General features: G+C 44.5%; 2 protein-coding genes across 2 annotated transcripts in view; one reads left to right on the top strand and one right to left on the bottom strand.

Moving 5' to 3' along the window:
* Positions 1–22,782, top strand: part of nbeab (neurobeachin b) — a gene marked incomplete at both ends in the record, with an annotated part of 188,805 nt that overhangs the window by 103,507 nt on the left and 62,516 nt on the right. Inside the window, 2 exons of the mRNA XM_084466381.1 lie at positions 4,382–4,524; positions 10,459–10,595. Of these exons, the coding sequence (XP_084322507.1) occupies positions 4,382–4,524; positions 10,459–10,595 (280 nt within the window). The remainder of the gene's footprint in view (positions 1–4,381; positions 4,525–10,458; positions 10,596–22,782) is intronic.
* Positions 12,120–13,199, bottom strand: mab21l1 (mab-21-like 1; the record flags this gene model as incomplete). Its single annotated transcript, XM_084467147.1, has 1 exon — positions 12,120–13,199. The coding sequence occupies one exon, from the start codon at positions 13,197–13,199 to the stop codon at positions 12,120–12,122; it is 1,080 nt and encodes a 359-aa protein (XP_084323273.1).

Raw genomic sequence — 22,782 nt, 5'->3', positions numbered from 1 at the left:
CAGAAATGTTAAATATTACACCTTTAACTGTTTAACTGACCCTCAACTTCCCCTCTCCGCACTGGTGGTTGCGACGGTTTTGATGTCGAAAGTTGAAAGTAACTGAGTTAACGACAGTACTCACATTATTTAAGGTGGGGGGAAAAGTCCTGACATCAGCCCAGATGGTAAATAAAGATCTCTCTCGTCTACCCTCTATAAACCTGTCCCCATCAAACATATGCTGTCTTTAACTATCTCTGAAATAAAAGGAAAAGCTTCCCAAAATGGACACGCTGCATCCATGGAAGTGAATTACATAAAAAGTATCTGCGTGATACACACTACCGCCCCGCCCCCCCCCTCGCTGTGGAATGAGGACCCTGTGGAGAGCAGGCACACAATCAGTACCAGATAAGGAATGGGGAGCATTTTCTGGTCAGTTAAAAGCTGTCGGAAGTTTGTTCAGTTATGTTTTATATTGAAAACGTTATATATTCACAGAACGATCATGAGGGCTCAAGATGCTGCTGTGGTGGACAGGAAGTGGGGCAGGGTTGTTTTAGAAATTGTGTTCAATTATTGGATAAAACCCACAAAAGAATCAAACACGATAACAGGTTGTGTCAGAAAAGTTATCCAACCTGCAGTCATCGCATCACAACCTATCACACGTCATCACAATGATCATCATAATATTCCTGATCAAACACGTGAAATGAAATGATTACATCACAATGAGATACCTACATCGAGAAAGTTATAAGAAGAGATGAAACATTAAAAGAGATGTGGTCTGGGCTACATACTATTGATTTCATGTGCACGTCTCAAGCGGGGTTCGAGGTGGGGACGTTGAGATGGCGTTTCCTGCGTGTCGGCTGTGGGTATTGAGTTACCCGCCGATTCGTCGTATGAACGTTCCAGAAGGACGCGGGTAGCGGGAGTGGACGGCGTTTTAAGTGAAACAACATGTTGAAGATTACGTTTAAACGTCAAAAAGGGCCCAATGGGGAGAGAGAGAGGGGTGGGGAGGAACACACACTCTTCCCAGGCAGAGAGGAATGAAAACGCCCTCACTGCTGCACACTAGCCCCTGGTGCTTTTATTTTACAATATGTAAAACATGGCTGGTTGCCAGGCAACACAGCAGTTGATTTAAGAGACCTTTAAAAATTCTTTCAACTCATATCTAGTTTATAACGACGGTAGAACTACTGGATACTGGACCGTTTCCATTGCTAGATCCCTTTTATATAGGGTTCCTCTCCTCTGTTCGTATAAATGGTTATCTTAATTATGTTGTCACTCTGTAAATTGATGGAAAATTACGCGTTTGATGGTAACCTTAACCACTGGAATGGGTTTATTCATTTACCTTTTACCGTTTATTCATTTTTATGAGTTATCCGCCACAGCCTAGTAATATTGGACTGTTCCTTCACTGTTTTCAACCAACAGTGAAGGAAGTAGGCCCACAATCTGTTGTGTTCTGGGATTTAGGGCTCCATTATTGTTTTTGTCTTTTGTGCTCTGCCACATCTTTCTTTAAATATGATAAACAAGATTGTATTAAAGTTGTACTAATAGTAGTAGTGGTTTGTTAGTAGGTAGCTGTCTAATAAATATGATTCATACCACTGCTATTATCTGAGCAAATATTTTAATATTTAAAGTGATTACATATACAGTATATATTTATATATATATATATAGATATATACATATATATATAGATATATATATACATATATCTATATATAGATCAAATAAATGTAATACTAATATATATTATTATTCTATTTATATGATTCATTTACTTTCATGTTCTTATCCAGGTATGGGATGGAGTGTAACCTGCTTGTGATCAACGATGGTCTGGATGTGTTCTTAATTCTATTTTATGTTTTATATCTCTAACCCTCATCCGAAGGCTGTCAGGGATGACAGACCGTCGGTGGCCTGGTTATTTCACACAACACTTGGCGTGTGTTTAGCAGTCGCCCGCCGCGGCCGTGCGGGTGCTCCTTAACGTTGACGAATGGCATCACGGCGCCCTGCGATGCGGCGACGCCTCTGATCCAATGGGCTATCAGTCAGAGGCCGACGGCCGTACCTGTCAGCACTCTCTCCCCCTCTGCCCCCCCTCCCTCCCCCTCTCCGTGTCTCACCTCCCATCCCTTGTTATTTATGACCACATTACGTGTTCCCTGATAACTAAATTGGATTTGGGAGGACTGATGTGACTGACTAGACTCGTCCTACGCTCTTCTCCTGCTGCTCCGATCGCAGCCCACACAGCGGTCCCCACCGTCCTCACCCCTCCACCCTCTGCCCCGTCTGGGTGAGGCTGGAGGCCGGGTCATTACGGAGCACAGTATCAGCTGTGGTTTATTTGGACTGTGTCCCACCACACTTCCTCCGGCTCTCGACGACCAATCAAATTGCCCGGTGTTCAAGCTCCACTTTCTTTCCCTTGACTGAGAGCATAATGACGGTTTACAGAATTACAGCGTTAGGTTTCACTCCTCCTCCATTTGGCCTTGATCCGAGACCGCTCGTAGACTGCTCTGTGTACAGTTGACACTAGGCAGAGTCAACCTCTTCTCCGTCTCTCTTTACCTCTCTTTCTCTCTTTCTTTCTCTTAATTATATTTTCTCTCTCTCCTTCTTCTCTCTCTCTCCCTTTTCTCTCTGTTCTCCATTTCGCTCTCCCTCCCGCTCCCTCTCTTCCCTCCCGTCTCTCTCTCTCTCTCTCTCTCTCTCTCTCTCTCTCACTCTCACTCTCGCTCTTGCTCTACACTGAATAGGTTAGGAGTGTATTCTTCTATAAGTCTTATAGACAGTACTGAGCACCGACCTCCCTCTGGTAGACCTGGTTCTTGGCTCTCCTGGGGTTAGAAAGGCTGGACCCAGAGACGTGCTGGCAGTAGGAGGTATGTTAAGTATAGCCTCCAGAGTAATATGTGAACTGACCGAGTTATGGAGCTACATACCTGGCATGGAAGAAGAATGCTACTCATATACTTGTGACGAATAAGTACTTTTAGATAAGATACTATAGTACTTAATTGATCCCAGATAGGAAATACAAATTGCAACGCAGCAAATACAAAACAGAACTAAAATCCAGAAATAAACTGTAAACTAAATTTGTAGAACTAGCTGTTGTCTACAGATCTACGTTAGTAAAACTAGTGAGCAAGATAATGGCTTTAGAATACCCTGAAGTACTACTACTAAGACTAATGTCTCAAAACCGATGTTTAAACTTCGCCAGCCCAGTGAATGAGTAAAAGGGGCGAGGCATGTCCTGCCCCACAACCTCCTCCCAGATACAGAGGCCTTGGCAGAGAGTCGTATGTGCCTTATCACGGCACGCGCCGTGGATTGGCGTACGCCCGCCATTAACTGATTGCAGGGCATGAAGGCTCACCGACAATGTCCGCCGGGCGTATGGACGCAAGGCATTCATACGGAGCTCCCCCCTCCCGCGGTCTCTGATGTAACCCAGGCGCAGGCCGGGTTTTAATAGTGCCGTACGTCGAGCGCTGTCCTTGTCAAGGGACTTGAGGCGGACGAGCGATTTCCGTAATGACTCTGAGCTGGCGATGCCTCGTCCGGCCTGGCTCAAAGACGGTACCATGTCGACCTTGTTGGAAGAACTATACCTAAAGAAATGATGATATCCTGTGAGTGTGTTTATCAAGAAAGGGTAACAAACATATCGACTGCATGTATGATGTTGCGTGTGATGGTGTGTGTGTGTGTGTGTGTGTGTGTACTTTAAATCAGTGTATGATTGTAGCTTGGCTCTCTGTCCTCTCAGAGATGGGTCCTCTAATCTCGTGCCAGAGTGGCAAAGTGCAGACGATGAAAACCAGATTCCTTTCTCCTTGCTTGAATGCACTTATTGTCACACTTGAAAGCATTTTGACTTTTATTTCCAGATATCTCGAAGAGAGCTGATTGGAATCTGTCCTCTGGGCTTCAAAGTGTGGCCTTTAAAAGATTGGACATTTGTTTTTCTCTCTTTGTCTTCCACGTTTGAGTCATATAAAGCATGCGGCATAGTATATCGGTTAGGGTTCTGGGTTTGCTCCCCAATGTATGCAGTCTACCTGGAGGCATTGATGCCCCTTGGAGTGGTGACATTTACCTTTTTTTACTTAATATAGCACTGCTTTGTAACAGTGTTAGGGTGAAAATTGTGGCCATGAAAACGCTGATCATTGATGGCGTTGGTCTGGGATTTGTGATCACTATTGGTCTAATTATTGCAATATTGTAAATTGTAATTGTAAATATTGCAAAAAGTAAATTGCGACGATTCCCCTTAAATTATAAGTGTTCGGATGAATAGTCAATTTATGAGATATTTTTGTTGGTTTTCCACAGCCAGGGAGGAGGACGGCCAGCTGAGATATCAGAAGGCACTCCGGGGGGCCACGGGGTCCTGCCGGAGTCCCGAGACGGAGCTGATCCTCGAGGGAGAGGAAGACGTGGTCAGTCTCCTGCAGGAGAAGGACATGGATAACCTGGGAGGTGAGGAGACTCTGTCACCACCATCATCTTCCTCACCCCCTCCTTCATCACCATCATCACCAGCTCCAACGGGACCATCATCCACGACCGCTACCTGCTCTACCATTACCACCATAATCTCCTCATCCACCACCATCACCTCCGTGTTGAAATACACTTGGGAGAAGCAAGTTCAACCTAGCGTGCTAACTTGTACACAGATTCGATCCCAGCGTGTGGTGGTCCTATGCTTCACATCATTCCTTCAGGTATTCAATACATTAGCTGTGTTCGAAATCGTTCCCTATCACGGAAATAGTGCACTATATAGGGTGCTCGCCATTTTGTAGTGGTGTTTGAATTCTCAGTGGTTAATTTCATTCACTTCACAGTGAATGAACAGGCTTCACAGTGGACTATAAAATACCCCAAATTTGAGTGAACATACGATGTTCCCTACATCTTACTCCCGCATACCACGATGCAATACGGGCGCATTTACTGACGCAAATGACGTTTAGAAATGTTCAGCGTAGTGTCCGAATTCTCGTTTGTTGGTTCCCTATATAGTTCACTATATCATAAACACTATATAGGGAATAGTGAGTGAGTGAATAGGGAACGATTTCGAACACAGCTATTGTGCTGTCGCTTCCCGCTGCCCTGTCCGTAATGGGACAGGAAGCCCATAATAATATAAAAACCCTGTCACAAAAAAGGTTTTCTCTCAGGTATGGCTGTATAAGACCAAGCTAACTCTTTGTTACGCACACGCACACAGTGTGTATATATACGGGTTTATATACAAAATGTATATAAAGATACATAATTGTAAACATTTATATAGAGTATATTTATATCGATAAATTGTTGGATAGATACAGCCAATGAGGCTTTTTCGACGGGGGGATAAACTGTCCATTTCTAGTATTTTAGGTTAATAACTATTGACAACATGTAGTATATATTACATATTTTAAAAAGAGAAGGGCCCCAGACTAAATATTCACAGAATATTCATCACAGATGTTACCCAGCTATGGGAAGGTATTCATTTAGGAATACTGTATATTTCTTTTTTTTATTTTATCTTCATGCAGCATGTGGTGTTTCATCTGGGGGGAATTGCTGAGTTAGCCTGAGCCATCTTGTTTTGGTTTTGACGAGCACGCTCTTATTTTGCTAAGCTTTGGGATGTTGGTGTCCCGGCGGCTTCCTGTGCTGTTCCTCTTCTCTGAACTCGAGTTACGGAGAGAAGATGGTCCGTGTCCTGTTATGTCATAACTTTGAAACTCAAGAAAAATATTTTATGGTTACACTGAGAGGATGGATGTGGAGTAGATTGAGGACAGATGAGTCCGTTATTCATATTTGTATTTAATTATATACAGTAAGTGGACGACACAATACTGACTAATGCATTGGGCTATGGTGTAGTCCCATTTTCATGGTAATATAAAAAAACGAATTAGGATAGATATTGTCCGAGCTGTTTTAAATGGGATATGTATTATGACAGTAATCCATTATGAAAGTATATCTATTAATGGTAAAAACTTTTCTCCTGGAGCACTATGTCTTCAAATCGGTTCTACTTCTTCTTCTTCCTGAAGAAGAATAGAAGTGCTTCTTCTGTCCAGTGGTGTACACTAAAATCCATTCTTTTTTATGGTTGGTCTTTTGGTATTTCTACCACCCATTATTTAAGATCCTTTATTAATATCTTTATTTGTATAGCATTTTCGAAAGCTTTTTACTAAATGGATACTTAGTAAACAAAATATTTGGTATACAAAATAGAAAAAATACAAAAATAATACACAGGACACAGTAGGATAAAACATCACACAGTTAAAGCTGTTCTGTAAATTTGAGTGTTAAGAAGTGGAATAAAACAGGAGATAGACCGGGCTAGCCTGGCAGGCCAGCTGGCACTCCATTTGGTTTTTATCCAAGTCTTTGGAACAGAGAGCAAGGCAGGGTCTAGACCCTGACCAACCCTGGACAAGGACCATAGAGAAAGAGAGGGAATTGGCTTTGTCTTCTGGTGATGAAATCTTTTCACTGGAATATATTAGTCAGGAATGGCAGCTATCATAAATCCCTGGAACATTCCCGATGTTCCAATATCAAGGATTATGAAGCAGCAAATGAGCTGCGAGAATCCCGGGGAACCACATCAATTTCGCTGTTGTCACACACACACACACACACACACACACACACACACACACACACACACTTATACACAACCAGCACAGCCCCAATAAAAGGCCACTTCATCCATTGTGTGCATTAAAATTTATTTGTTAGCATTGTTGCTAGCATACGCCTGTGCTCTTTTGGAATGGATTATTGAATGTAATAATTGATCTGTGTGTTTTCATCTGGCTACACTGTCATGTGTGTACATTTATTTAACAGTCATTCGCCTAGTTAAAAAAAATAAACATGAGAGGCAGCCAAACCAGGGTGGTGTTTCTGTCCCCAGATACGAGTGTACATGGTGTTACAAGTAGGATACTGAGATTATATGGGATAGTTAGCTAACACTCTGTGTCGTTTTCCAGCTGAGGTCTGGACAGAATGTAGCACGATTTCTGTTGTGGCTTAAAACCATGTGTGTACTTGTGTTTGTGTGTGTGTGTGTTTGTGTCTGTTCTAAAAATCATGTATGTTTGTCAATACTGTGTGTGTGTGTGTGTGTGTGTGTGTGTGTGTGTGTGTGTGTGTTAAAACCCTTGTGTGTGTGTGTGTGTGTGTGTGTGTGTGTGTGTGTGTGTGTGTGTGTGTGTGTGTGTGTGTGTGTGTGTGTGTGTGTGTGTGTGTGTGTGTGTGTGTGTGTGTGTGTGTGTGTGTTGAGGGAACAGTGCACGGCCTGAGAACGGATCTCTATTTTTATCTGGAAACCCCCGACGATGTGCAGCCGTCATCCCGTGTCATGTCGTGTCCCGGTTCTCCAACAAAACTCACCAACAACACAAAATAACTTAAACAACACATTTCATAAAAGGACTTATTGTTATTCTTATTTACACACACACACACACACACACACTCAGTTGAAATCATCTGAAGTCATAATAATAAACAAATAAACATATAATTCAGTCATAAATAAATTATAGGCATAAACATCTTCATCATTGTAGTCCTTCTCAAATCCCTCCCGAAGAATTTGGGACTTTGTAGTTGTGGTGGAGGTCCAGTTCTTATTCTCCGCCACTGGGGGCGCTGTGGGTGCGTGGTGCTTGGCCCCGGTGTTCCGTGTGTGTCTAATCCCAAGCATGAGTGCCCTTAATGAGAGATCTGGGAACAGATCTCTGTCAACAGGAGACATCCTCCTGCCAAGTGCCGGGTTAAAACCTCAACCCTGCCAATGGGGGCGGGGCTTGGAAGCAGAACCGGGGTTGTGGGGATTTTGAGCTCTTGGGTGGCGTCCGGGGCCCCTGTGCGGACACAGGGGATCGCCGAGCTTGGCATCAATAAGTAGGCTACTTTGGACTAGTTACCAAGTAATGACTGGTAAATTTGCAGCTAGGTTAAGGGGAAGCATGGCTGGTTTTCTGTGTAAAACCTCAATAAAAAAATATGCGACGGTATTTGTGGATGTGTTGCTATTTTAGAGTTTAGATTGTAATTAACATGACCATAATTCACTTTGGAAAAATATACCATTTATTTTTAAAATAAATGGAAGGGCACGCCATAAAACATTTTCAGTGTACCATTTATTGTTTTAAAGAAGTGAGTTTTAAAGAATTGTTGTTTTAAAGAAGAGAGAATTTTTTGAGGTAACAACTCATGTGAATGGGTCATAAACTAAATAACATTCATAACAATCATATGGTCTATTTTTAACACAATGTGGATATTCTAGCTTGGTTTAATTACACAGAGTCTACAATTATTAATATTTATACTATGAGTCTTTCAGTTCCCTGATGTAAAATGGAAGAATAACTGCTATCATAATTCGACTTTTCCCAGCATTCTCTGCGTTTCCAATTAAGTTTTACTGCAGCCTAAATCAATTCAGATAGGCCTACCATATCAACCATCAAACGTTGTGTTCCTCTCATTCTCTTTCTTTGTGTGTGTTGTTTTCGATTGATCTATATCACGTGCCTCGGTGTGTTTTTCTAACTATTTAGTAGGCCTATGCTTACATCTATGCTTACATCTTTGAGTATGACATGTTAATACACAGAGTAAACGGTGTGTTAACGTGTTAACACGACATGAGGACTATGAGGGGTCACACATGGACTCAATGGCACCCCATTCTTTCTCAATAGCGGAAGGGGACACATTTGAAACATGCCTGATTAATAACGAACTGTAACTGCGCATTTAAAGACGTGCCTATTGTGATGGAAGAAAAACGGGTAAAATATGTGTCATGAGCAACTTAGAAAAACACCACATGTGAGGATTCAAAGTAACAAAAAATGACATATATGCTACAAAGGAAAAGCAGTCAAAGGCAATATATTGGCCTAAAACTAATGAACTTCATGTTGACCAATTCTTAGCTTTTAACATGTAAATAATGACCAATCTTAAACTCATTGACACACTTATTTATACAGGTATTTCCTTATTGTCGTGTAAAAATCAAATAAACATTAATAATTCCGATTAATTATGAAGAGTCCCTAAAGGGATTAATTAATGACGTGGTGATTACAACTAAATATACGGGGTGCGCGCGGATCTCCAGCACAATCCTTATAATAAAAACTAAATTAAGTTTCAAGCTTGTGCGATAAAAATATTTTATCACAGAATATTTCAGAAATATTTGTTGTATATGATGTATTTTATGTAACTTAATATTCTGTTTCAGTGTCATGTCATGTCTTGTCATTTATATCATGTCTATATTTTATTATTGTAGGCTACCTCATTATACCTCGTAATTCTTAAAAAATGCTAAGGGTAAACAGCATACCTAGAATGATTTTCTTTAGGCTACTAATCTAACTCTTAATTTCCCTCCATAAAACATAATTGTACAATTATGTACAATTATTATTTACAATAAAACAAGAAAATAAGCATTATAACAACTAGCTGCAGCCGATGCCCCCCTCCCAGCAACACGCAGTGTGCGGATATCAACAGATAGGAGAGGGTCTCCAGTAGATCCCCTGCCCTAGAAACCATTTGAGGGTCTCTCGGGGACCCCGGGGCTCCTGTAGCTACGGAGCGTAATTGGCTGTGGGACGCGGATGAAGATGGATGAGACATTAAAGGGGCTCTCCGGACTCAAGGAGATCGATAAATATCTCGATGTCGAGAGCTTTAGCACCGGCCCAGACAAATCACTACGGCGACAGATTTCTGGACAAACATCGAGGATGCATGAGAGAGAGAGAGCAATAGCGAGATGGTGGTAAAAAGAGAGAGATGGGGGTGGAGGGGGGGAGAGGAAGGGAGGAGACGTAAAACTGTGATGGCTATCAGCTGATCAGTGTCTGAACTCTGTCCTAAATAAAAGGCAATTTAGGGAGTTAAAGGCAAGAGGCAAGACGCTACTCATATAAACCCAGAAGGCTTGTGCGTTTAAAACCACTGCTTCGCCTGTTGTTTTTACCTATACTTCTCTGTTAGGCCTACTTGATCACTCGGTAACTTGTTGAATGAATATCTTGTTGTAGTTGCAGGCCTATTGATGAGGGTGATTGATTGCGCCTGTAGCGCAATTAAGAAAGGCAATAGGCCTAGTTGTAAATATATTTGTATGATAAATTCATAAATAGGCCTACACAATATAAACTGAACGGAATGGAAAGGGGGCTTTTGCAATGGAGCCATATAATAAAACCTAATGGCTTGTTTTACTGGAAGAACATACGGTAATCATATCATATAATAATATGGGCCTATCATCATAATTCCGCCCCCGTAGGCCTACTGTTGCTCTGTCTGACCCCGGCTCGTGTGTCTCAGGCCCTGTGGTGCTGAGCAGCGCGGCCCGGCTGGTCTGCCCGCTGCTGGAGGTCAGCGGGACCCTCTCCATCTCCACCTCCCAGATCTGCTTCGAGGTGGACCAGGACGACCCGGCCTTCGCACGGCTCGACTCCCAAGTAGGTCACCCCCACAACGTTGCATTCCTCCACATATAACCGGTCATTATTTTAACGGAGGTTGTCGACGTGTCCATCCAATCTCCCGCCACTTGACGTGGAAACACGAACGTCTAGACGAGGTATGAGTGTGTTTGTATCCAGGGACAGTGTACAAACGCGTGTGTTGAAGTCGGGCCGAAAGGGAATACAATCCACGTTGTTCCAATGGTGGACTGAGTAGCCTAATTAAACGATCCAAATCGTTCTCCTTAAACGGCTTTACGTGCAGTGGGCTGCAAATAATTAGGCAGTTTAGGAGTACGGAGTTTTGCATTTTTGAATAGTTTTTTTTAAATGTAGGCCTATGTAATCTGGGTTGTATTTCCCCAGTTCTGGGCTCGTCAGGCCGTCCCGTCCAGCCCTAACCCAGCCTGTCCTGCAGGCCGAGGTCAAATATTTATGTCGATTATTTTAGGCCATTATTCGACTGAAAAGGGCAACTTTTGTGTTTTTTCTTCTTTACGATTTTGATTGGTTGGTGAGAGCAGCAATATAGACGGAATAATTAATTTTTCATTTTTCCATGGTAATTTTTTACGAGAACCCCCCCCCTTTAAAACCACAACGGAGAGCAGTAACCAGAACCGAACCGAAAGTGGTGTTTTGAGGAATTACAAATGTTTCACAAGGAACCGAAATGGGACACAAATATGAAACAGTTAGATTTATTAACTCTTTAAATAATAATATCAAAGACAGAAATAAAAAGAAGAATCAGATCACAGATGTAATAATAATCCAGTGTATTTCAAGTGCATTTTTCAATTAGACTGTAATATATTCTCTATATATTTTCTTATTTTTTGTTGTTGTTGTTGTATCACTTAGGCCTAAGAAAGGTATAAAAAAACAACATAAAAGCTCGAGTACTTTAAATAATAATAATTCAAGTAAATTCATGGAATGCTTTAAATGTAACAGGGTGGGCCTTCTATCAAAATGTAAACGTTAAGCATGAGAAACAGGCGAGCCAGACTACCAGGTATAAATTAAAAAGGGTTTCTACCACAAGAAAGAGAGGCCGAGGATGAGATGTCCAAACAGGTGGAGTCCTATTGACGGGTCACAGAACAACATTCACAATCTCAGACCACTGGCTCCACACTCTATGAATGTATTTACAGTAGAAAATGAACAGTGGGTGTTTTAGTTAGCGTGTAACGTTATTTTAATAGAAACCACGGAAAAGCTCAACCAAAAAGTCTTTTCAGGCTGATCTTTTTCTCTTGTAACCGTACAGATGATGGCAACACAAACAGAGAAAGAGCTGTAATTTTTTGTCTCTCCGACATTAAAAAATAGATTTTTTTCCTAATCGGTCAAATGTTAAAAGAGGAGACGTTTCAAAAGTAAAAAAAAACGCACCAATTATGTCTAGTTTTTCTGTCCCCCAAGCCTTTTGATTATCACCCTATAGAAGTCAAGTCTCTCTCCAAACACCACAGAGTGTGTGTGAACGCGATCTTTGCTTTTGATTTTACCTCAGAGTTTCTCCAAGCTCTTGGGGTTGGTTAGTATCTCTCTGGCCAACCTCCACGTCTGCTTGGCGGCGTTCTCCAGCGCGGAGTGGGGCTTGCCCTGGAACAGGTCCAGGTTGGGCAGGAAGTAGTGCGGACACCTCCGGCACTGCAGACACGAGATCAGCTGCAGTAGGATACCGTTCAGTCGGTCCCCCAGACAGCTCTCGTCCCAGTCCGACTCCCGCGGGTGCTTCTCGCACTCGTACGACACCAGCGTCTTCATGTGGTAGTTGTTGAGCGGCTGGCCCGGAAGCTCCAGGTGACGGTCGCGCAAAGTCTTCAGCACCGAAAGGCACTTCTTCCGGCAGCCGCCCAGCAGCAACCGGTTCTCGGCCTCGGCGAACTGCAGCACCCAGGCGTCGCTCTCCGCCGAGCTCTGCTTGCCGTTCAGCGAGTAGCACTCCTTGGACAAGAGGTTGAAGCCCTCCGCCTTGACCTCGGCCACCCGGTTGGGCCCGGGCCACGGGATGTGCGGGAGGGGCCAGTGCGCGGCGCTCCGCGGCCAGATGCCCGTGCACTTGAACGCGGGCGTGATCTGCACGATGTAGCGGTCCCGTATTCGTAACTTCACCTCGCTTGTGTCGGCCACCATCTTGACCACGTCCCGGTAGCTGCACTTATCCACCGCCTGCGCGACCAGCGTCTGGAAACGGGAGCGGATCTTGCGCGCCGAGAGGTAGCCGGAGGCGGTGATGAACTCCACCCAGAGGGACATGCTCCTCTTGCGCCCGTCGCTCAGCTTGAGCACGGCGCAGCCCGGCAGGGAGCCGTCGTCCACGAAGTTGAACACCCCCATCTGGTTCAGGTAGAGCACCACCTCGAACTCCGTGGGGGAGGTCACCTCCATGCCCTCGAAGCGGTTATCCATCTCGCTCAGCGAGCTGATGAAGCGCGGCTCCTGCACCTCCACCTCCTTCAGGACGTCCGACACCACCTTGCACACCTCCCGGATGGTCTTGGAGATGGCGCCCTTGCGGGACTGGCATTTCTCGTTGTAGTATTTGTTGAGGTGGTACACGAGCTTGGCCTGCGCCGCGATCATGTTGGGGCAGAGATCCGGGTTGTACACCGGAGTCTCGCAGTACGCCGAGGGATCCAACGCGGCGGTTTGTACGGGAGCCAATTTAAGAGAAGAAGGAGGTCTATCTATATAGAAAAAATAACAACCGCGCGGTGCAGTCCGAGAGACCGGGGTAACGGCGAGTGTGTTGCGGGATCACGTATAGTAAAAAATAGGTATATGGTTTAAATCATGCACGCGTGGAAAGAGACCCGTTGAAACGAGTGCTAGAAGTGCCGATGCGATCGAAAGTACATTTCAACTCTGGGATTAAAAAATAATACAGCCGGACTAAAACATGTTTTGTTTTTCTGTGCTCCTGCTGATGGCTGCGCAGCGTCCGCCGTGAGAGCGCGCAGTGTGGCGTGTGCGCCCTGGAAGCAGTCTGCCGGTGTGTTTTAGAACAGGGACACACACACACACACACACACACACACACACACACACACACACACACACACACACACACACACACACACACACACACACACACACACACACACACATTGGCCTACACACACATAATAAGGGAGGGCTTGAGAGAGCGGCATCCAATCGGGATCGGATTCGTCACCGTTTCCAGTGGATCGAAAACAAACGGATCGTCCGCGGTCGGGTCCGAATCCAAATCGTAGACAGTGAAGGTAGATGTGTGTTCGGGAGCCGAGGTTCAGCTGCTCATTTCACATGGAGAGAGACAGAGAGAGATGGGGGAGAACTGCGTTGTTCCTGCTTCAGATGTGGATTTTATTTTGAAGTCTGTTCTAGTTTCTTAAGAGCTGCGGTACAGTGTGGCTGGGGATCGGTAAAGTCCAGCCGTCTTTTAAGAATAAAACGATTCGGATAATAGGATAATATTCAATATTCAGTCTGGTTGTTTCTGTGGGTTAGTTGATGTAGCCTATGAGATGTTATTACTCGTGCACAATTCGCCTGGGATTTAACTTTATTGAGGGGCTTATGGCTAATGTAGCCTATCTTTTATCGCCTTAAGACTGGATCTTAATTAGCTTTACGCATTTTAATATATTTTTTCATTAGGTCTAAATTAAATAATGGACGGCAAGAAAATAATCCTGACGTGACCCATTTAAGGCCTCGCCGTTTCTGTGGGGAATTACGGATGTTGAATAATCTATCTGGCATTTTAACTTAAATGATGAGGCCATTTATTGTGTTGAAAAGAGAGGAGATGGCTGCATGTCTTTATGTGCAGGTCTAACATGGGGAGATATTCATAACGGGCCTGCTCAATGGTCAGTTAATGGTAAAATGGCTCTGAGCTAATTGCTCTTTTAATGTCTGTTACTATTTCTCTTTGCAGACCAGATTTAATGCATTTGTCAATTAACAAAAAACATCAAATCATTGTATGAATAGTCTATGCAATATTCCTTAGCCATTTTTTTTTTCACTCGTTTCCAACGTTGTTTGAGATTTAAATATGAATCCTTGAATCAATTCCTTTAATTAGGTCTCAAACTAAAATATAGGACCTTTCCAGTGGCTGCTTAATTGTTAAGATTTTAGTTATGTATTTCTTATTTTATTTATTCATATATTATAATATACTTTTTTTAAATAGTAGGCCTATAATGCAACATTTGTGTTAGTGTCCATGTGATTTTATTTCTCAATCACAAACCCAAGAAACAAGAGACTGCATTAAAAATCTCACAATATTTTTACTAAATGCATTCCAACCGGCAGAGCGTTGATACTAAATTGAGTACAAATAATAGGTTGAGTGTAAATAATAGGTAATACGCAAATAGGGTTTACATATTTCTAAATGGTCATAATAATGATTATTATTCGTATAAGCCTACACATTTGACGTACTTAATAATTTATTTATTGCATTATACCATGTTCTACCATGGCCTTCAGATCCCACAGGACGGCTATAGGTTCCCTATAGGACTCGTGGTGCGTTAAAGTGAACCCGCTCCTGCTGCTCATTACCACCAGGATGCTTTGAAGACTACTTCAAAATAAAATAAAATAAAGATGTTGCGTGCATCGGATGAGAAACACAAAAGCTTTTACACCCGTCTCCGTGCTAAAGTCTGGAGGAGCACCGCACCAGACATGATGGGGGCGCACCGCAGGGGGTCGGGAGCACCCCGGTATAGATGGATAGGTGACTGCTATTATCACTGCGCTACTGTCAGCTTCTCGCCGGCTCCGCAGTTAGCAGTTACCAGTTAGCGCTGTTACCAGGCAGATCCGCAGATAGCGCTAATTGAAGTTAAATATATTGATAGTTGGGAATTATAATAAGGTAGAAACGGTTGCTTCTAATACACAAACAACATAAAAATAAATACACCTAAATAACAAATAAATGTTGTTGACACTATAGGCCTACTGTGGTTTTTATTTAGTAAAACACTGAATGCAGTAAAACACTGCATTCACAGTAGGCCTACACTGTAAAATGTGTTTTTGGAGAAATGGGGCAATCTTTTTCGGAGATGGAAAGACAATAGTGTCACATGGTCTGCTGTGTTGAGCCAAAGTCTCTTTGTGTGCTGTCCTCTATCTTTTCCTCTTCTCTCTCTTCTTTCTATACTCTCTATTCAATGCAAAGCATCAGTGTCTGGACATATTAACATTTACATAAAAAATATAAATCAGTACAAAATACTTAATTAAAATTTTAAATATTGACAAAATGTAGAAAGAAAGCCAGGCCTAGTTACATGTAGGCCTACAGTACAGTTCATGTACAGTACATGTATAGTTGCCTTTACAGTATTACATAGGCCTACAGTACAGTCGATCTACAGTGCATGTACAGTTGCCTGTACAGTAACATGCAGGCCTACAGTACAGTCGATGTACAGTACATGGTTGCATGTACAGATTGTGTGGGGCTGGCTGTCCATTTCTCATAACAAAACGTCTGGGTATGATTGGCAGGAGGTTAAAGTGCAGCCCAGTTATAGTTTGTTCTGTGTGGATTGGGTGCACAATCTGTCAGTCAGACATGAGCATGTACCCTTCTCTATAGCCAGCCTATGGGTCTGTACCTTCTCTATAGCCAGCTTTATGTCTGTACCTTCTCTATAGCCAGGCTATGGGTCTGTACCCTCTATAGCATATGTCTGTACCCTTCTCTCTAGCCAGGCTATGAGCCACTACCCTTCTTTATAGCCAGCTATGGGTCTCTACCCTCTATAGCCATATGTCTGTACCCTTCTCTATAGCCAGCTATGGGTCTGTACCCTTCTCTATAGCATATTTCTGTACCTTTCTCTATAGTCAGGCTATGGGTCTGTACCTTCCCTATAGCCAGGCTATGAGCCTTTACCCTTCTCTGTAGCCAGCTATGGGTCTGCACCCTTCTCCATACCCACGCTATGGGTCTGTACCCTTCTCTATAGCCAGCTATTTGTCTTTACACTTCTCTCTAGCCAGCTAGGTCTGTACCCTCTATAGCCATATGTCTGTATCATTCTCTATAGCCAGCCATGAGTCTGTACTTTTCTTTATACTTTTCTACGCTGCGTTTATACCTTTCTAGGCTACAGGTTCACAGCCAGTTTGTGTAGATCTTTGGACTATTGCTATTGCTTCCATTGTATCAAAATAGGCCAGTTGTTTTACTCTCTCTCTCTCTCTCTCTCTCTCTCTCTCTCTCTCTCTCTCTCATGCTTGCTCTCGCTCTCTCTCGCTCTCTCTCCACCTTCTTCTTCTACTGCTTGTATCTCGGTCTTATTGGAACCAGACCGGGGGCTTCGTACTCCGAAACACAACATCCTCCTCTCCACAGCTACTCCCACTCTCTTTGGCGTGTCTGTAAGCTGCAGGAGGAGGTATGGAGGGGTGGAGGAGGAGCTGGAGGGTGGTTCATAGGGATTATCACCTCCTAATCCAAAGCATGTGGTTGAACAGATCCTACGGTAACTCAACCTGCTCCTCTCATCTCTCTCTTCTCCTCTTTTCTTCTCCTCTCTTCTCTTCTGCTCTCCTTTCTCTCTCCTCTCCTTTCTTCTCCCCTCCTCTTCTCTCTTCTCTCAGCTCTTCTTCCCTCCTTTCTCCCTTGTCTCCCTCCTTCTCTCCTGTTCTCTCATCTCCTCCTTTCCTCCTCTTCTCCTCTCTTTGCCTCTCCTCTTCTCCTCCTTTCCAATCTTCTATTCTCTTCTTCTTTCACATCCTCAGCAGAATCCTTGCCACTACAAATCACACACAGACAAACACACAAAGCTTTTGTTCGGTCCTCTCTGCCCCGACCGTCGTGCCAACAGGCCTGAGAATCCCCCGGCCCGTGGTCATGTCCACGGGGGGCTTCTGCCGCAGCCATCAGAGGCCGCGTGTGTGTCTGACCCTGGTGTGGAGACACGCCCGCACGGCCACTGCTGTGTAAATCAACACGATGACGCTGCCTCCCCTGTCGGCTACAGAGGCATTTGACCCTGTGTTGAAGCCCTCTTTGTCTCTGAGAACTTGACCCCACCACACTTCTTCCTCTCTCTCTCTTTTTTTTTGTGCGATATTTCTTTTTTTTTCTCCATACTTTCTTTCTCTTTCTTACTTTCTTTCACTCGCTCTTTTTCTATCTTTCTTTTCTTTCCTTCCTTTTTCTTTGAGGTAGGCTGGTTTCCCCTCCTTGTCATTTGGGCGCTTGGGAGATGGTTGACGATTAGTCATAAAGACGCCAGTAAATCAGAGGACGGCCATGTTGCTTTTGTAAAGTATAGCACGTTGGTAAACGGTGTCCTCACTTACTTCATGCAACGCTTCAACTTGTTGTTGCTCCAGTATCATGTCATGTGTAAGTCGGTTGTTGCTAAAACTTTATGACCCGATGATCGATCTACATACTGTTATACATAGTGAATACAAATTTGGCAGTTATATGTGTATTCATTATTTATTTTATGCGTTTATATATTTTTATTTTTATGACATTGAACATATCAATTTTTTTTTGTGTAAATGTATTGTGCTGTCTAGATGCAATTTAATACTAAGTTAAGAAGAAGATTGCATTATTTAATTAATTGTCAGTAATTAAATACTTCCACTGCAGTAGTTTATGAATATTGCCTTTATTATAATGTCCACTTAGCTTGCTTTTATATATAATTATATTCTCTGCATTGTCCCACATCAATGACAATAAAATAGCCACATGCTATATGTCGTGAAAACTGATTTCAACTCTGAATTGAGGCCTTTATGGTTTATGAGATCATATATCCGGATTCATAATGATCAGATAACATTTGACTCCATGGCAGTAATAATAATCCTGTTAAACTCCCAACACACGCAGCCTTTTCTCCATGCTATATAATTACTATCTGGGGGCAGTTTAGCTGGAAAACACAACCCAGGAAGGAGCTCCCGACCGTGGGGAAGAATAGCAGTGTATTCCCAGGCTCCAGTGATAATCCACACTGGAGTTAATAGAAGCGCTACTGTCAGTCAGATTAGGAGGATTGCTGTAGAAATATGTCCGTCAAGCTGAGAAATAACACACTTAAGCCTCATGGGGAGAAGGGGGGGGGAGGGATCTCATTCTGCGTCATTCTCTCACAATTTCATTTGCCCACCAAATGAAATTGTCATTGAGTTGAGTTGATTCTTTTAAATATATATATTCAGTAAGCAGAGCGTTTATTATTCAGCGCAATATGGCCGCACGGCAGGGGGCTGCCGGGTGTCTCACACCGAGGTGTCGCTCATTTGTTTTATTCTTGGCTGTGAATTAGCACCTTCCTTCTGTCAGAAGTCAGCGAGCGGGACAACATAGCCAGAGGCTCCGGGTCTGGATCTACCCCCACACACACACACACACGCACACACGCACACGCACACGCAGACACACACACACACACACACACACACACACACACACACATGCACACGCAGACACACACACACACACACACACGCACACGCAGACACACACATGCACACGCAGACACACACACAGACACACACGCCCACACACACGCCCACACACACGCACACACAGACACAAGCATGCAGACACAGACACAGGCATGCAGACATAGACACACGCACATGCACACGCACACATGCGCACACAGACACACGCGCATATACACACACGCACATGCACACACAGAGACACGCACACACAGACACAGGCATGCAGACACAGATACAGGCATGCAGACATAGACACACGCACATGCACACGCACACACAGACACAGATATGCACACGCACACACATGCACCCACACACGGTGACCCCGTTTTGTGGGGACTGCTGACTTGTGGGGACCAGACCCTCGTATGGTCGGGGACGGCTGAACTTGGCCTACCATGGATACTTTCTCTGGGAGTGGGAGGAGATAAAAAGTGTAACCCAAGGAAATCCATTGATTAGCCCCGTGCCTTCTGACCCTGCAGGCTCCCCTTCTCAATACGGCATGCTTGTCAGCCCTTGTGATAAATTGCATGCATCTATTTGCATAAATTTAACATTAGCGGCCCTGGCAGTTTTGTATGCCAAAATAACGACCCAGAAAATGTGTTAGGGAACACAGAGATTACAACTGGCGTCGCTCGCGTCTCATTTGGTCCTGTATTTATTTAGCCTACAGAAACATTTCGGGCTTCCCAGGGAGCTGCGGAGGTGCTGGTGCAGCATATTTTCCACTTTTATGATGTAGCTAAGCGCAGCGCTGCGCTGTACATGACAGTGCTAAGGATCGAGTGTTGGGTGGTGAGAAGAGAGACGCTGTGTGTGTGTGTGTGTGTGTGTTTGTTTTATTGTCTTTTTATTTGTTTTATTCATTGCTGCGTTGTAGCGACGGCTCGTCCCAGCGTCCCGCACGGGGGATCATTTGTTTTTTCGTATTTATTCTGCCTCCTCTTCTTCTTCCTCCGCGGCGCTCCGCTGTAAAGAGCCACCGGGCGCCGTCGCGGCGACAGCGCCGTGATTAATCTTAATGACCGCAAGACGTCGGGCCGCCGTCTAAAGGTGGGCGAGGTAATCATCTACCCACTGACCCGTGATGCTCATCTTCCTCTTCCTCCTCCTCCTCCTCCTCACTTGCACCCACCACACTCGTACCGTTGCGGCCCTCGCCTCCGCCTGAGTCATCCGCAATACTCCAATTAATTTATAAACCCCATCAATCCCAAATGTCACAGCAATGTCTGCAAACACGAGCAGACACAGAAACACCAACACAAAGAGAATGGGGGGGGGGGGGGGGGGGGGCGACTGCGGTAATCAAACGCCGACAGGGGAGGGGCGGGGGGGCAGTGATGAAATTAGGAGGATGTTGCCCAAATAAGGGTTGAAGGGTCCATAAGTGCTAGTGGATGAGATCTGGGGAAGCCGGGGTGCCAACTGTCAACACTGGGCTAATGATGACAAATGTCCCTCTATGCAGATCACCACTGCAGCAGCTCTGCTCGCTACCAGAGGGAGAGAGAGGTGGGGAGGGGGGGGGCGGGGTTCACTGCTGTAGCAGCACTACCGGCTAGGATAGAGGGAGGGAGGGAGGGAGGGAGGAGGGGGGGAGAGGACTAGAGGGGGAGAGGGAGGGAAGGCGGGGGGGGGGGTCAGAGAAGGGCAGTGAGGGAGAGAGGGGGAGAGATGGAGAGGGTGGATGAGAGGGGGATAGAGAGCCAAAGGGGGAGGGATAGATGGAGAGAGCAGAGTGAGGTAGCAATATATACAAAAAGAGATGGAGAGAGAGGGGGGTGGTGGACAGGGAGGAGTGGGAGGGAGAGAGAGCAGAGATAGGTCGAGAGGCAGAGAGAGATAGATGGAGAATTCAGAGAGAGGAAGGGAGCAGTATATATAGAAAGAGAGAGGAGAGATAAATGGAGAATTCAGAAAGAGAGACAGAGAGAGGAAGGGAGCAGTATATATAGAGAGAGAGATGGATGGAGGATGCAAAGAGAGACAGAAAGAGGAATGGGGGAGCAGGTATAGAAAGAGAGAGAGATCGATGGGGAATCCAGAGAGAGACAGAGAATGGGAGCAGTAGATATAGAAATAGAGAAGGGGAGAGCTAGATAGATGTAGAATGCAGAGAGAGACAGAGATGAAGGGAGCAGTATGGGAAGAGATGGAGAGAGAGAGAATAGATGGACTATATTTAAGAAGAGTCGCCTGAGAAGAAAATAGAAGCGGTTCCAACCAAGTGGCGATTTATAATTAGCTTCAACTGAAAACATCTGAACCAGCAAATGTTCTGGATATTTTAAGACCATAAGAACAGACCTAAGGGTCTGACATTGTTAACTGGACTTTATTGATTTAACTTTAACTAAGAGTGTCTATGCAGTGATATTGACTCCATGCTTTGATATTTCCTCTGCATATATCACTCATGTTAGGAGTGTTTTCCTCTGTATATCACTCATGTTATGAGTGTTTTCCTCCATATATCACTCATGTTATGAGTCCTTTCCTCCATATATCACTCATGTTATGAGTCCTTTCCTCCATATATCACTCATGTTATGAGTGTTTTCCTCCGTATATCACTCATGTTATGAGTCCTTTCCTCCATATATCACTCATGTTATGAGTCCTTTCCTCCATATATCACTCATGTTATGAGTGTTTTCCTCCGTATATCACTCATGTTATGAGTCCTTTCCTCCATATATCACTCATGTTAGGAGTGTTTTCCTCCGTATATCACTCATGTTAGGAGTGTTTTCCTCTCATGTTGGAGGCAGTGTAGCTATTTATACACCAGGCTATCCATCAGAGCTGAGAGCGGAAGGCTGTGAGTTCCTCTCCTTCATCGTCCTCCTTGCTAATAACGCAGCGCTGCATAAAACCAACGGTATGCAGAACGGGTTTCAAACCCAGTGTCAGCAGTAAGGTATAAATCTGCTCTGGCTTCGCCGTGACGTCAGCCCTCCCCGTAATAAAAGAGCAGAAACCGCCGCCAGATTTCCCCAATTTGTTGCATGAATGGCTCCTGAAAAGGGGTCCCCTCTCCAGCACAAAAGGAGCCTCCTCTTTGTTTGGCCCCATCTGTGTCCCCTGGTGGTCAGTGTGTGTCGAGGGAGGTGGGGGGGGGGTCCCCAGCCGCGAGGGCAGTTGTTTTATGGACTCACTCATGTGGCATCGGGAGTTCATAAGTTGTTCGGGGTCTTTGTGTCGCACAGCTGACACGTGTGTGAACCGAGTGGAGCATATTGACAGATCATTTCCATTAATGAATGGCACCGGGGGGGCGGGTGGGTGTGGTGAAGGGGTGGGAGGGTGTGGTGTGGTGTGGTGTTAGGCTGGGGGGGGGGGGGGGGGGGGGGGGGGGGGGGGTGGGATAGGGTGGAAGGGGTCTCATTTACCGCTGTGATTTATGTGATTTGAACCGCCGATTGAGGACGAGCTGATGGAAACTGTAAAAACAAACACACCTCCAGAGAGAGACAGTTAAGAGAGAGAGAGATTGTTAAGGGGGTCTTGATCTCCCAGCGAGACGACATGGCACATTAGAGCACACACTACGTTAAAATTCAAGCTAGGATGAAGCCTAGCATTACCAGTTAGTAGCATTGTCATTAGCAGTAATGACAAGTTTGAAGTTCCAGTTTGATGTTTAGGG

This window comes from Micromesistius poutassou (assembly GCF_964030765.1).
Source record: "Micromesistius poutassou genome assembly, chromosome: 4".
NCBI lineage: Eukaryota > Metazoa > Chordata > Actinopteri > Gadiformes > Gadidae > Micromesistius > Micromesistius poutassou.
Note: the sequence above shows the minus strand (reverse complement) of the source record. Positions and strands in the feature narration are given on the sequence as shown.